This window comes from Silurus aristotelis (genome assembly GCF_946808225.1).
Source record: "Silurus aristotelis genome assembly, chromosome: 7".
Lineage (NCBI taxonomy): Eukaryota > Metazoa > Chordata > Actinopteri > Siluriformes > Siluridae > Silurus > Silurus aristotelis.
The window spans coordinates 5,603,885-5,621,634 of NC_139580.1; the positions used below are offsets into that span (position 1 = coordinate 5,603,885).

The 17,750-nt window shown below is 41.4% G+C and overlaps 1 protein-coding gene across 11 annotated transcripts in view; it reads right to left on the minus strand.

Annotated features, from left to right (window-relative positions):
- Positions 1-17,750, minus strand: part of tnip1 (TNFAIP3 interacting protein 1) — a 53,241-nt gene that overhangs the window by 11,821 nt on the left and 23,670 nt on the right. For 7 of the 11 annotated variants that reach the window (XM_083547050.1, XM_083547046.1, XM_083547049.1 and 4 more), the window contains exons 1-8: positions 15,634-15,794; positions 9,324-9,493; positions 7,753-7,899; positions 6,480-6,568; positions 6,248-6,310; positions 3,399-3,569; positions 3,169-3,263; positions 1,290-1,440 (exon numbers count right to left, since the gene is read on the minus strand). In XM_083547050.1, coding sequence (XP_083403176.1) covers positions 1,290-1,440; positions 3,169-3,263; positions 3,399-3,569; positions 6,248-6,310; positions 6,480-6,568; positions 7,753-7,899; positions 9,324-9,493; positions 15,634-15,782 — 1,035 coding nt within the window. In that variant the 5' untranslated portion in view covers positions 15,783-15,794. Of the gene's footprint in view, positions 1-1,289; positions 1,441-3,168; positions 3,264-3,398; positions 3,570-6,247; positions 6,311-6,479; positions 6,569-7,752; positions 7,900-9,323; positions 9,494-10,701; positions 10,808-15,633; positions 15,795-17,750 lie in introns of those variants that run through there. The other 4 variants (XM_083547044.1, XM_083547043.1, XM_083547051.1 and 1 more) reach the window with 3 other exon arrangements.

Here is a 17,750-nt window from a genome sequence, read left to right on the forward strand (position 1 = left end):
GTAAAATTCAAATTTTCAAACATTTTATTATTTTCTATGATGTTTTGAAACTTTAAAATAATAAAAAAACTTTGATTGCTTTAGGATTATCGGATTTTAACATTCTTTTTTTAAAACATTTTCGTATTATTTATTAAATTTGATCATTTCCAACAATTTTTATAAACCTAATTATATATTAAAAAAATAACTCTTTAAGTTTGCTGATATCGATATTGATGTTTATTTGAAAAACAGCATCAAACGAAGTTATATCTAATAATATTATTTATATATTGCTTATAATCAGATTATTACATAACAAACATAAGGCCATTTAAACTGTTTCTAGATGCGTTTCCGACATCCAGGATGAAATCTCTCGCTACACGACAAGATCAAAAGTTTGTGGACACCTGAACATCATAGGAGATCTTCCACTCCAACCCTTGTATCTTCATGGAGCATTGTCATGCTGGAACGGGTTTAGATCTCAATGAAGGGAAAATTCAATGCTACCACATCCAAAAACACTTGTGTGCCCCCAACTTCGTGGATAAAGTTTAGGGAAAAACCGATTGCGGCCGGAAAAGGCCGGGTGTCCCAATACTTTTGGCCAAACCGTGTAATCTAAGACCAATAAGACGATTAAGTAGGGGACGTGGTATATACGGTGTACTTCCCTTTAATCAGGAAGTTTAGACTTTTCAAACCACAATGTGCAAAAACAAAAATAGTTTGGGTTGCCAGTTCCTGCCCACGAAATCCTCTGCTTTTAAGGCTCATCCGCACCACTGTTTGACATGCTGAGCTGCTTTTCTGCTCACTGTGCTTGTAGAGTGGAGTCCTCTGTCCTCTGATCCCAGGATGTTTTTTGTTTTCTGCACCGTTCTGTTCCCCAATAGTTGTGTATTTAAATACACATATTTGACCTGAACTTTAATGAATTAACTATTTTATTATGTTTAATTTTATCGTTTCTTCACGTGAATTGTTTCATGGTTTCTCACCAGCTGATTGGGCAAGAATGAGGAACTAGAAGCCATGCTGGTTTTCCCAAGACTGGTTTAAACGCAGTGCTGATTCATCTGTACACTTCTCAGCTTACACACACACACACGCACACGCACGCGCACGCGCACGCGCACACGCACGCGCACACGCACACGCACACACACACGCACACACACACGCACACACACACACACACACACCACAGAGAACCCTTGGGGTATTACAAAAAATAAGGAAGACACAAGCATAACCTCTGAGGGTGCAGGAGGGGTTGGAGTTTCTGAGGTAAAAGTCACCTGAGCGGCATGTGCCTGCTGAGTCACCACCGCCTCCAGCTTCACTTTCACCGCTTCCTCTTTGGCCACCTCGTCTTTGGAGTCAGATGACTCGCTCTGTGCCGCCTCGGTCCGTCCGCTCACCTGCTCGCGCAGCTTTAAGTTCTCCTGCCTGTTCTCGCGCGCGCACACACACACACACACACACACACACACACACACACACACACACACACACACACACACACACACACACACACAAAGAGGAATTAGTGAGTCTAAAGCCATAATTGTCTTTATAGCTGTCAAATAGTGTAATAACAAAACAAAAATAATAGTGTGTATTGTATTAAATGCAAACACACACATACACACAGATACAGACCCACTCACAAATACAGAGACAAACAGACACACACACACACACACACACACAGATACAGACACACACACACACACACAGATGCAGACACACACACACACACACACAGATGCAGACACACACACACACACACACAGATGCAGACACACACACACACAGATGCAGACACACACACACACACAGATGCAGACACACACACACACACACAGATGCAGACACACACACACACACACAGATGCAGACACACACACACATATACAGACACACACACACACAAATGCGGACACGCACACACACAAATGCGGACACGCACACACACAGATGCGGACCCACACACACAAAGATGCGGACACACACACACACAGATGCGGACACACACACACACAGATGCGGACACACACACACACAGATGCGGACACACACACACACAGATGCGGACACACACACACACAGATGCGGACACACACACACAGATGCGGACACACACACACAGATGCGGACACACACACACAGATGCGGACACACACACAGATGCAGACACACACACACAGATAGACACACACACACAGATAGACACACACACAGATACAGACACAAATACAGTGCTTAAGGACGACTCATACACAGTCACAAGCTGATCTTTACCCATTTATCCATTTACATTTATGGCACTTAGCAGACGCCCGTGTGCAGAGCGACGTACAAAAGCTTTGACTCTGTATCAATGAATAAATCTTCACTGGTGCGCTGGATTACAAACTTAAGATAAATCAGCCTACGACTCTGTTGAGAGGATTTTAAACTACATTTAATGCTAACACCACACTATAAAAAGGAGGCTTCCTGTCACATGACTAAGAAACCTTAAAAAAAAAAAAGAGAGGAAAAAAAAATCCCCCTTTTTAGAGTGCCTCGTCTTACACAACCTGTCCTGTACAAAAAAATTTTTTTTAGTTTTTCTCAAAGACCTGTACACAGTGGTCTGTCAGGTCCACGTCTCAGATACTTAACCCTCACTGCTGGACAGTCAGGGCCGATTCAGGAAGAGGACTCTGAGCTGGAAAGACCCGGGAAACACACGCATCACATTTCCAACAACAAACAACTACACGGTCCATAAAGGAGAAGAAAAAAACCCACGTGTTCCACACCAGTCACCTGAAACACGGGTCGGGCGTTACGGTGAACCGCCAGCCGACACGGAACATCGTCAAAATTTCCATTTATTTATATCCATATATTGTGAATGGTTTTACGGAGTGACTGCGTACGTTCTTGCGCATGTTATAGCAGCTATGAAGATACAGTCCCTCTGACACTGGAGACTCCTTCACCACACAGACGCAACTGTTTAAAAACTACAATGTACTGTAAGTGACAGACAGACAGACAGACAGACAGACAGACAGACAGACAGACAGACAGACAGACAGACAGACAGACAGACAGACAGACAGACAGACAGACAGACAGAAAGATTCGGTAAACTGACTGCCTCTTTCTCTCTCTCTCTCTCACCTCAGCTGTTCCAGGTCACGGTTCCGGTACTGAAGGTCCTCCTCCATTTTTTTGCGCAGTTCATTGTTCTCCTGCCGCAACTGCTCACACAGCGTCTGGAACACACAGACCTCACATGAGCTGCGACACACCAGCAGATGATCCACACAGTGTGTGTGTGTGTGTGTGTGTGTGTGTGTGTGTGTGTGTGTGTGTGTGTGTGTGTGTGTGTGTGTGTGTGAGAGCTGTACCTGCAGCAGTGAGGTTCTCTGCTCGTTCTTCTGCACTTTGGAGGACAGTGTGTGGAACTCCACGGCCATGCGGCCCAGGTGAGCCAGCAGCTGGTTAGGGTTGGACTCCTGCGCAAACACACTGAACGAACTCTCCAACCTCTGCAGCTGACTGGCCAGCTCTGTGTTCTCCTTCACACACACACACACATCATACACACATTATTATAAACACAGTCACACCCACGTTATCATACACATATTGTCATGCACGCAAACACACACACACACATTTCATACAACCACAAGTGTACACACACACACACACACATTCTCACACATCATTCTTACAATCACAATTACACACACATAATCTAACACACACACACACACACACACACACACACACACAGCTTTATCATACTCATACCTTATAGCCAATTGTACAGTATCTCACAAAAATGAGTGCACCCCTCACATTTCAGTAAACATTTCATTATTTCTTCTCAGAGAACAACACTATAGAAATGGCACTCAAAAGGTTTGCTGAAGACGACCTGTCCAAGAGCATGAACTACTGGATCCATGTCCTGTGTTCTGATGAGACTAAGATAAACCTCTTTGGCTCAGATGGTGTCCAGCACGTGTGGTGATGCCCTGATGAGGAGAACCAAGAAACTTGTGTCTTGCCTGGTGGTGGTAACATCATGGTCTGGGGCTGCATGAGTGCTGCTGGTACTGGGGAGCTGCGCTTCATTGAGGGAAACACGAATTCCAACATGTACTGTGACAATCTGGAGCAGAACATGATGCCCTCCCTTAAAAAACTAGACCGAACGGCAGTTTTAAAACATAATAACGACCCCAAACACACCGCCAAGATGACCACTGCCTTGCTGAGGAAGCTGAAGGTGAAGGAGTGACCAAGTATGTCTCCTATGGGGATCTTCAACCATAAGGTGAAGAAGCTCCATGTGTCCAACATCCAGCAGCTCCGTGATGTCATTATGGAGGAGTGGAAGAGGATCCCAGCAACAACCTGTGCAGCTCTGGTGAAATCCATGCCCAGGAGGATTATGGCAGTGCTACATAACAATATTGTTCACACAAAATATTCACACTTTGGACACACATGTTCACTGAGGGTGCACTCACTTTTGTTGCCAGTTATTTAGACAATAACGGCCGTATATTGAGTTATTTTCAGCATACACACAACCACATGCACACAAATTATATACATAAACACAAGTACACACGCACGTATTCATACTCGTGCACACACAATTCTGCAAGCATACACATGCAACCACGCGTGCAAGCACACAAATAAATATACACAAATACACACATACATTGCATTGCTCCTGTACATACTCATGCACTAACACAACTGCCACATGGACACACACACACACACACACACACACACACACACACACACACACACACACACACACACTTCACACAACCTTGTACACATACTCCAGCACAAACACAATCGCCACATGGACACGTGCGCGCACACACACACACACACACACACACACACACACACACACCCCCTTGTACACATACTCCAGCACAAACACAATCGCCACATGGACACGTGCGCGCACACACACACACACACACACACACACACACACACACACACCCCCTTGTACACATACTCGCGCACAAACACAATCGCCACATGCGCACACACACACACATTTCACACAACCTTGTACACATACTTCCGCACAAACGCAATCGCCACATGCGCGCACAAACACACACACACACATTTCACACAACCTTTTACACATACTCGTGCACAAACACAATCGCCACATAGACACGTGCTCGCACACACACACACACACACATTTCACAAAACCTCATATATACACACATACACACACAAACACACCTGTACACACACAAACATACTGCGCACAACCATGTATACATACTCGCACACAAACTGCACACAACCTCCTATACACAAACACACACCATATATAGCATAGAACCATGTTTACAAAAAATATATATAAATACACAAATACAAAGACACACAAACATATTGCACAGAATTGAATTATTTTCAATATTACTCGCATGCAAACACACACACACACACACACACACACACACACACACACACACACACTCTCAGAACAGGGTTAACTTGTTATATTGCCTCTATAATAAATGAGGTTTCATTTATTGAATAAAAATAATGAATCTGATTTGCGCTCCTGGGAGCCGAATGGCCTCTGGAACCGCCGCGTCCACACTTCCACTTCCTCACCGCTCTCTCGGTCAAACAGGTTCCAGCGTCAAAGCGAAAGCAATTCGACTACGTTGTAATCAAACGCAGCTTTACAGTAAACACATGCACTTACACACACACACACACTCCCTTTATCTGCGAGCGTAAACGCCGCTGCATGACATCTCACGGGTTCATAATCCAGATGTTGGTCCTTACCCCCTCGCTGCATCTACCCTCCTGCTTCACGCTCCGTTCTACTCGCTAGTTCCCTGGCAGCAGCTCGGATCTTTCTCACGCTCCGGGATCCAGATCGAGAATAAGGCACGCGAGAGGAAGAAGGCATGTTTTCCCTCTTGTGTGTCTCCAAAAGAGAAATTCCTGCGATTGCGAGTGACGAGTCATCTGTGTGTTCCTGCCTCGAGTAAAATCTGGAGTTTCCCCTGCCCTGAGTCACAGCTGACTCGACCCGTATACAAACCCACTGAGTCACTGCAGCTGAGTTTAAAGTACACACACACACACACACACACACACACACACACACACACAGAGAGCAAGGCTCGCATGTGCCGTAGAGACCAGCGTGGGTTTTCCACCCGAAGCTCACCGTTTGTGTTTCCGCCATGGTCTTGTCCTCGGTGTTCACCAGCTCGAAGTGCGACGAGGTCTCCTGAGGAACACAGGAATGCACAGTGTTACACAAGCGCTCACGCCCCGCGCGCTGTACATCTGCCCCGACCGGATATAGAACTCAGCTGATAATACCATTTGCATATAAGCGTGCGTGCGGACTGTGTACGCGTGTTCGGTGGAAGTGCGGCTGTAAGGTTTGTACTCACTGTAACTTCCGTTTGGACCGTCTTCCCAGTGAGACACTCGCGGGGATCCGAGCGCATCGACGCCTGGTGACTCAGGAGCTTCCCATGACCTGAGAGATCAATGCAACAAGCATTAAGATTACAGACAGAGCAAAGCAACACCTAAAAAACACCAAACAACAACCGAAAACACCTAACAACCTTACACCACCCAACACCTGACAACATTTAACAACCTCACAACAACCCAACAACACCCAACACCTAACAACATCTAACAACATCTAACAACCTAACAACACCTAACACCTGACAACATCTAACAACCTCACAACAACCTAACAACACCTAACACCTGACAACATCTAACAACCTAACAACAACCTAACAACACCTAACACCTAACAACCTCACAACAACCCAACAACACCCAACATCTAACAACATCTAACAACCTTACAACACCTAACACCTGACAACATCTAACAACCTAACAACACCCAACACCTAACAACATCTAACAACCTCACAACAACCCAACAACACCCAACACCTGACAACATCTAACAACCTCACAACACCTAACACCTGACAATATCTAACAACCTAACAACAACCTAACAACACCTAACAACATCTAACAACCTAACAACATCTAACAACCTCACAACAAACTTACAACACATTATAACAACCGAATATCACCTAACAACCTCACAACATCCTAACAACACCTAACATCTGAAAACATCTAACAACCTCACAACAAACTAACAACCTCACAACAGCCTCATAACACCTAATAACCACCAACACATAACACCTAACAACCTCAAAAACATAACAACCTCACAACCTAACACATAGCAACCTCACAACCTAACAACACCCAACACCCTCACAACGACGAACAATTCAGAACAATTACCAGCGTTTGGATTCTGATCTAGTTCCTGTAGTAAATTATTGCTCTCTGTAATTATCCAGGAGGGAATTCCTGCCTCAGCTCGGACTTTTTTTCAAACAGATCACGAGACGGTGACATGTCACACAACATGAGAACGAAGATCAAAGGTGTAGCCCGAGGCGACTGACACTGACTTGACGAAAACAGCCTTTGGTTCCATATTTCAGTTAAAAGACTTGGATTTGTCTGAGAAGATGCGTATCAGCTCAAAACGGTTGTAACAGGTAGTCAAAGTAGCGTTCCTGTCCTCTAAAACGGCCGGAATCAAGTTTCTAAATATAGTTCTCCACGTGTAGAAGCACAGCCCCCAGCGCACACGACTCTTACCCGGGGTGTCGGCGTGGACCGGAGTGCTGATGCAGGCGCTGGCGAAGCTTGGTGTGGAGGACTTCAGCGCTTCGTTGTCTCTCACCAGCTCCTCCACTCGCTTGCGCAGCTTCAGCGCCTCGGACTGAGACTCTTCCAGCAGATCTCCTGTGGACAAAACCAAAAAACATGCAGGCGATGTGTAAATATCCAGCGGATGACCTCAGATCACTTACACCCTCAACGTTGTTTACACGCCGTCAGTCAGGGCACGGCCGCGTTCCGACACGCTGTCAGTAAAAACCTGCTCGGTTACATTCGCATGGCAGGAATAAGTACACGCACACACACACACACGCACACACGCACACACGCACACACACAGACACACAGACACACACACGTAATATGAAACAGAAGAACACAAAAGAATAGAATGGAGTGGGATAGAAAATATAAGACAAGAACCCTGAACAGAATTAAAAAAGGACAAAATAAAATAAAACAGAGGTGAAAAGAATACAAAAAAATAAAGCAGAATAGAATAGAATAGAATAGAATAGAGGTTTGACTCCTTAAATCTGAGTACGGATGTTTTAATTCATAATTAAAAAAATTAAATGAATTAATTAATTAATTCTGTAATGGTTTAATTCTAAAAAAAAAAAAAAAAAAAAACATCAAGTCATCAGCTGATTGGCCGATATTTAGTCATTGGGACCTAATAAAGCATTGAAAAGGCTTTGTAGGACCCGAGCGCTGTGAACCTCCCGGCGTGGTGATGCTATCTGTAAAACGAGACAGGAGATAATGGAGATGATTCAGGAGTCAGAAGTGTCCCTGCAGGACTGTTTTTGGGTAAATCGGCTCACGTGTATCCTGGAAAAGGCGCAGAAATGCACGTGAAGCTCCGACACACGCACAGAAATGCGAGTACGCGTCCCTGTCACGCCGTGTCAACAAGTCTTTGGTATTTTCACGTATCTGTGTGATTTATCGCAGAATGATTCATCAGATTTTATTTTTATCCGTTTACAGTAACATCTCACGCCGGGGAACGTCTGAGAAACGAGTTTCTGTTCTCACTTTCGTCTCGATTTCCCTCTCGACACAATTCGCGGTTACCGAGGAAAAGCAAAACCAGCAGACACGTCCGCCAAAAGCTCAGATGCTGGAGACTCCTTCCGTAAGCCTTCTAATAAACATCTACACACTGACACGTTGTTTACTGTTATAAGATTTTGTTAAAGATTCACTCAACTACGAGGGTGTTAGTAAAGTGGGGGACTGATGTAGGAGTGGTGAGGAGGCCTGGGGGTGCAGTCAACGTTCACATTCATTATGTTCAATAGGGTTGGCGCTCTAGAGCAGGAGATCTTCCGCTGTATCCAACCCACGTACAGCAGAACTTCATGGAACAGGTTTGGGTCTCACGTGAAGGGGAAAATTTCACGCTCGGGCATCCAAAGAAGACTTAATGTGCAACTGTGTGCCTCTGGTTTTGCAGGAACGTTTAGAGGAAGACGAGGAAGAAGAAGCATGTAAAAGTGTGTACTTATGGTCCACCGGGTGGACGGAGCCGTGCGACTCACCGAGGCTCTTGAGGCCTTTCATGCGCTCTCTCAGGACCGTGTTCTCCTCCAGGAGCTGCCTGTAGCTGCTCGCTTCCTCCTTGGATTGGGCCTCGCTCCCGCCGGGGTCGTAGATCCGATACGGGCCTTTACCATCCATACCCACCTGCTCAATCAGCTCGCATGCTCTCCTGCACAGAGGGACAGAGGAAAAAAGAAAACGTGACAATCCGATTCACAGACGTGCGTTACAGTACATATAACCAGCGACTCGGCATCTGTCCATTTACAATTCAAAAAGAGCCATTTGCATACGTCAGGGGCCGGGGATTTCTCTCAGGTTATTTTAGGGCACAGCAATTTGCATGCTGATAGAGTTATAAAAACAAGACAAGGGCACACAGAGAGAGAGAGAGAGAGAGAGAGAGAGAGAGAGAGAGAGAGAGAGAGAGAGAGAGAGAGAGAGAGAGAGGTGGTTTCGATAAAGATCTCACGCTGAAGATTGCAGGGCGTGTTTTGTTTTGTTTTTTGCTCTGTATTAGAGTGTGGTGTGATGTCGTGTAAAGGGATCAGTTTTTACTCGTCACATATTTAAAATAAATAATATTTATAAAAAAAAACATTTCTGATCAAACGAGTAAACAAATACAAAATTTTTTTTAATTAGTTTTAATATTTGGGATTTAGTTTTTTTTTTTCTTTATATTCAGTCTTGTACCTTATAAATTTAACAAACAATAAATAAATAAATAAACTTTTATTAACAGTATAACCCCCCCCACCCCACCCCCGTTACTTAAATAAATAAATAAATTACATTTATATGTTTAGAAATTTGTAATTATATGTTTTTTCTGCCACTTTTTTAGCAAACAAACAAACAAACCACTAATATATAAATAAAAAAAAAAAATAAATAAATTTGTAAATAGCTTTCAGTAGGATCGCATTCAGTATTTTGAATTATAAAAGAAAGATTTATATTAAATATAAATACATTAATTAATAAATATATAAATAATTATTAAATTATAGATGATAATAAATAATAATACAGTTTAAATACTTAAAAAAAAAAATTATTACACTTAAAGTATATAATTAAAATATATTTATTTAATTCAGATACCAAATCACATAAAAAAAATATTATTAATAATAAAATAATAGATAATTCTGATAATAACAATAATATTAAAATATAATATAGAAATAAAATATAATCGATATATTTCAAGAAAAAAGTAGAAAAGAAATTATAATAATGTATTAATGTAATGCAAATTAAATAATATTAATAAATACATTAAAATTACGTTTTATCAAATAAAATTGAACAAAGATAATAAATTACAAATAAAAAGAAGACAAGAAGAAGAAGAAGAAGAATATATAATACATGCTGTTCATGCTGTGTAGTAGAATAGGGAGCAGACATCACACACTGCATCAGCATCCTGTGAAACCCTGAAGCCCCTCGTCAGCTGCCAGTCAGCGACACTTTAAAGACACTGAGCGAAACGCTTTCGCTTTCCTTTTAAGTAAGCGGGTGAGATCTGGGGGGATTAGTCAGGTAGAAACCAGACGGACCAGGGCCGAGCCTGAAATCCCCTCGCTGCCCCTTATGCCTGCTGATATGGCAATAAAAAGAGGGCGGAGCTCTCACAGCAATTACCACATAATACTTCCTGATTGGTTCGAATATCACGTTAGGATATTGCTACAATACTATCGTTCCCGCGGTATCGCCGACCCTCGAGTGACTACACACAGGGGAAATCGGCAGCTCTTTCAATACTATTACAAATCGATAGAAATTAATCGGACGACACGCGACGTGTTTCTAACTGGCAATGCCACCGTTTCACTTTCCTTCCTAGTAATAACCGTAAAGCATGCGATTAGTCACTCGGATACTAAAGGGACGTGCCCTGACGCATACCATGCTCGGTAGTTCATATTCCTTTTCTCTTAATGCCAATAAACAAATATTTACACCCTTGTGGCCAAAGGTGTTGGGACACCTGACTTTTGTGAGATATGTGATTCTTCCACCACAAATTCAAAGGCACACGATTGTATACAACGTCTTTGGAAGCTGGAGCATGAACTTTCCCCTTCACCTGAACTACCAGGTCCAAACCTGCTCCATGAAGATCTGCTTTGCATGGGTTGTTTATGGTGGAAGATCTCCTTCCTATAGAACTCTGACCTCAAACATCAGGAATGCGATCATCTACATCAGGACCTGAGTTTACTAACACCTTTGTTCCTGAATGATTCTCCACAATGTCCTACATCTAGTGGAACTTCACAGAATAGTGGACGTAATAAAACTGTGAATGGAGTCTAAATGCGGTATGGGATATTAATAAAAAAAAAAAGCGTATACGAATATTATGGTCGGGTGTCCACAAACTTTTGGCAATATAGAATAGAGGTCGACGGATACCGAAAGCTAGTTTGGATCATACTTGTTTATTACAAAGATAATATCTAAATAAAATAAAAAATAAAAATACTGAATCGTGAAATTGTGCCAAAATGAAATAAATATGACTATGTTCATAATATTAATAAATATTAATTGCATAAATTGCATTTAAACTGAAACAAAAATCACTCCAAATAAATAAAAACAATTACATCCCAAATGGAGAAAAAAGAAAAGGAAAAAGATTATTCAAATAAACAGCATGTGGCGTCAGGGATTCGCCTCTAGAGGCTGCTCTCGTACTGTACAAAGCAACCCGGAAAAACTATCGGTATGGATTTGTGCTAATAGCAATTAATTATCGGGGCTGCTTTATAGGCAAAACCGATTAAACGATCAACTTCTGATATAGAGTATGAGCGTTTTCGCTTCTCAATTCGGATTGCTAAGAATTAGTATACTTTATCATACTGCATTCATGCACTACCTCGAATATGTAATCGTTTCCATGAAGACGATGGCTTGTCTGCTTAAAGGCTAAAACGACGAATAAAAAATATTCATATGAAAACAATCGTCAGATTATCAACTGTTTGTTTTCATTAGCTACATACAAAGAACCAACTCAGTGACTCCTTTCATACACTTTCCAAAAATCTTCACACAGAAAAGCTAACTATATTAGTATATATACGTTTTTTCTTAGCTAAATAACACGTTTCTATGTCACGTTACTCAGAAGCATGTTACAAAGCACTGTTACACACAGCTGACGAAAATCCGCCAGTGATGTCGTGACAGTATCACTGATGTAAACGATCACAGGGTAGTTTTTCATTCAGGAGAGCAATGATGCCCTAAGGATGGCGTGAGCATATACTTCATTCCTTCATTTTGGGACCAACCAATTGATCATGGTGGAAGTCTTTACCTGGAAATGCATGATTCCTGGTTCATGCATGAACATCCTGGAAGAGTATTGCCCCATCAATCATACCCCAACGTGCACAAGTACAGTTTTACAAGGGGTGATTTATTTTCACCAATCAACCTCCTGGTGTGTTTTTGGCTTTAGAAGGAGACCAGGCAACACAGAGAAAGAGAGGGAGAACAAGTGGAGGGCATGTCAAGCTCCACACGGATGCTCCTGAGAACCGTGAAGTGGTCCAAACACGGTGCATCAGTCATTCGTAAGCTTCATTTCTCAAACGAAACAATAGTCGATTAACGACGTGATCGATTAGTTGGCATGACGGTAAGATAACAGAAAGATAAAAGTGTGCGTCCCAAGTCATCCAAAGCAATGGGAGCACTTTATTATAAACGCAACGAAGAAGACTTTAACCTGGAAGTGACTACAAAGCGGCGCTTGTGTGGAATGGAAGTACCACAGTGATGCACGAGCACATGTAAAGAAAACACACTGGAGTCACGGATGAAGGTGAAACATCAGCACGGTGAGCAGAAACTGTAGAATCCTCATCATGTGATAATGGTGCAGTTTAATGAAGTGTTATTGTGTAAACGGTTTGTAACTTCGGGAAAGTCGTACCGGATCCGTTCTGTCGTGACTCGCGAGCGTCGGGTTGCTCGATCAGTTCGCTCACGACATCGTGATGGATTCAATTAAAGCGGTGCGAACAAACACTAAATCTACAAGCAGCAGATAACAGCAGCAGCAAACGATCACATTTTTAGTCACTGTTGTGGTTTTCAGCTAATAATTATGTATTTGTACGCCAACGCATCTTTTTTCAAACGCGTCTGTTAGATTACTGCGTTTCTCCGTTTCATTCTCTTTTTACAGCATTTGTCTCCTACAGCAGTAACTGATCTGTTTTTAAACGTCATGTACTGCGGCTTTACTACGTTCCAATGCTTTTTTCATTGTTTGTATATTTAAATTACGCATATATCATTTAATAATTATACAAAATGACTAATTAATTTTATTTAAAAATATTTTTTAAATTTTATTTATATTTATTCAAAAGAAAGAAAAATCATCTGATTAATCGATTATCAAAATAATCGTTAGTTGCAGCCCAGTTCACACTATTTATCATTCAAAATATTCCGCATGCTTTATTTATTGCACAAATAATCAGGGAATGTCGTATAATATCATGTAATACAATAAATAAAATTAGACTGGATATCACCGACCGAGCTTCAACCTTCTTATTACTCGATCTTGAGATCTTTTGACTCGTCTTTGCCCTCTTTACGACCATAACTGACTTCCATAAAACTCGATCTGGACTTAAGTCAAGTGTACTTAAGATCTTGACACACTTTTGATTTCCTATAAACTAGATATGTCCTTAACATCGGTGTTCTTAAGACTCAAGATCTCTCCTTGGCCTGAACCTCCTTAGGACTCAATCTGGACTTCAGACTTCATTAGACTCTGACTTCTACCTCCTCGAAATCTTTCCTAAGCTTCTACGTTCCTAAGACTTGATCTCGCCTTGGTTTCAACCTCTTAAGACTGGATCTGGATTTAGATCAAATGTTCTTAATGCTCTGTCTTGACTTGTCTTCAACCTCCTCGAGATCTTGACTTCGCTTCAACATTTACAAGACTTGCTCTTGACTTGGTCTTAATCTCCTTAGAACTCGATCTGGACTTATATCCCATGTTCTGAAGACTCAGTCTTGACCTTCTCAAGACCTTTCCTTAGCGTCTATGTTCTTAAGACTCTATCCTGACTTGTCTACAATCTTCTGAAAACTTAAGATCTAGATCTCAAGTCTTGGCCTTCTGACTTGGCTTTGACCTCTTAAAAACTCGATCTTGACTTCCTCAAGATCTTAACTTCCATAAAACACAATCTAAACTTAGGTTTAAATATTCTTAAATAAGTTTTTGACATGGTTTTGTCTTCCTTAAAACTAGATATGGATTTAGCTTCTGTGTTTTTAAGACTCTTGGCTTGTCTTCAACCTCCTGAAGATCTTGAACCACTCTTCAACATTTTTAAGACTTGATCTTGACTTGCCTTTAACCTCCTCAGAACTTGATCTAGACTTAGATCCCATGTTCCTAACATTCAATCCTGATTTGTCAACAATCTTCTGAAGACGTTGACTAGATTCGGACTTTTGAAGTTTATTCTGAAGACTCACAATCTTGCTTTCCTGACCCATGATCTTTTGACTTCCTTAAGAGTAGATCTGGACTTAACATAGACTTCAGACTCTGTCTTGACTCATCTTTAACCTCCTCAAGACCTTTCCTTAGCTTCAATGTTCTTAAGACTCGATCCTAACTTCTCTACAATCTTCTCAAGACTCAAGATCATAACTCAAACCTCTGTATGACTTAGTCTCAAGTCTTGGCCTTCACAGCAGCATCCTGGAAAAAAGAAAATACACACCTACTCGGTGGTCTTTTCCCATTTCCTGTAGTGTTTTTTTACGCTGATGAAACCACACACCACCACAGCCCTATTGTTCTTCTCAATTCCATACTTCTCCAGCTGCTGGACTTCAACATACACATAATCCTATACCTAATCGTATTTTGATGTCAGTGTGAAATTCTGGAACATTTGGAACACCTAAACCTGGTATATGAACAGCTGGAAGATATTCAGGATGGTGGATCTGAGGGTGATGGAGGTTCTTTCACTGCCATTTAGGATCGAATTATAAAACAGGCGCCAATAGGTGTCTAACCGTGCTGTCCACCATGTCCATCATCATGTCCAAGATCGTGTCCAGGATCATCAGGATTAGCTTAGCATCCGGCTAACAACAGGTGATGTGTTTACCCGTACTCCCATGCTAAGCTAGCTAGCAACACCGCCTTATTTACAGCCATTGAATCTGTCACAAGGTCACTCACGGGCCCATGCGTCAATAAAAGAAAGAAGAATAAACGCCGCCGGTTACCTTTTTTGTCCGTGTAGAAAATAAGAAAATACAATCCAAGGATGAGTCTCTCCGGGAGCAGCAGCAGGTCCGTGCGGAAGTGGCGCCTCCGTGGGTGTCACCAAGAACCCCCGCCCCCCCCGCGCCTCCGCCTTGGTCACGCCCATCATGCGCGTTCTGATTGGTCAGTAGAGTCGGCCACGCCCACGCCGCGTTTCGCAACGGTAACCAGGGGGAAATTCCTCCTCGCGCTCATGTAAACAGCTGCAGCTCGCTGAGCGGCGGGCCAATCGCTTTCTGGCTCATTAGCATATTTAAAGAGACAGCGTCTGGAATTTTGTGGCAGGAAACGATAAAGGGCTTCAAATGAAGGGGTTAATGAAGTTTTACTGCATTTCTGCCCCAGATTCTGCTCCAGAAACTTCTAATCACAATCAGTTTCATTTCAATCTAATATACATGAACCACAGAGAATATAAATCATAAATTATTTATCTTAAGATTTTAGTTATAGCTCTTATAGGAGTTACACCATCATTATGTAATAAACTACAACTAAGAATGATTATAATAATAATCTACTACTACTACTACTACTACTACCTCTACTAATACTACTACTACTACCTCTACTAATACCTCTACTACTACTACTACTGCCTCTACTAATACCTCTACTACTACTACTACATCTACTAATACCTCTACTACTACTACTACTACCTCTACTAATACCTCTACTACTACTACTACCTCTACTAATACCTCTACTACTACTACCTCTACTAATACCTCTACTACTACTACTACCTCTACTAATACCTCTACTACTACTACTACTACTACTACTACCTCTACTAATAGCTCTACTACTACTACTACATCTACTAATACCCCTACTACTACTACCTCTACTAATACCTCTACTACTACTACCTCTTCTATTAGTACTAATACCTTAGTATTTTAGTATTACTAAAATACTAAGGTATTAGTAAAAATAAAATTTAGTATTTTATTATTATCCTTACTATTTTAGTATTTTAGTAAATTAGTACTAATACCTCTACTACTACTACCTCTACTAATACCTCTACTACTACTACCTCTTCTATTACTACTACTACATCTACTTATACCTCTACTACTACTACATCTACTAATACCTCTACTACTACTACCTCTACTAATACCTCTACTACTACTACATCTACTTATACCTCTACTACTACTACATCTACTAATACCTCTACTACTACTACTACATCTACTAATACCTCTACTACTACTACATCTACTAATACCTCTACTACTACTACATCTACTACTACATCTACTCATACCTCTACTACTACCACTACCTCTTCTATTACTACTACTACTACATCTACTCATACCTCTACTACTACTACTACTACTACTACTACTACTACTACTACTACCTCTACTAATAGCTCTACTACTACTACTACTACATCTACTAATACCCCTACTACTACTACATCTACTAATACCTCTACTACTACTACATCTACTACTACATCTACTCATACCTCTACTACTACTACTACTACCTCTTCTATTACTACTACTACTACCTCTACTCATACCTCTACTACTACTACTACTACTACTACCTCTACTCATACCTCTACTACTACCACTACCTCTTCTATTACTACTTCTATTACTACTACTACTACTACCTCTACTACTACTACTACTACTACCTCTACTAATAGCTCTACTACTACTACTACATCTACTAATACCCCTACTACTACCTCTACTAATACCTCTACTACTACTACTACCTCTTCTATTACTACTACTACATCTACTAATACCTCTACTAATACCTCTACTACTACAACCTCTACTAATACCTCTACTACTACTACCTCTTCTAATACTACTACTACATCTACTTATACCTCTACTACTACTACATCTACTAATACCTCTACTACTACTACCTCTACTAATACCTCTACTACTACTACATCTACTTATACCTCTACTACTACTACATCTACTAATACCTCTACTACTACTACTACAGCTACTAATACCTCTACTACTACTACATCTACTAATACCTCTACCACTACTACATCTACTAATACCTCTACTACTAC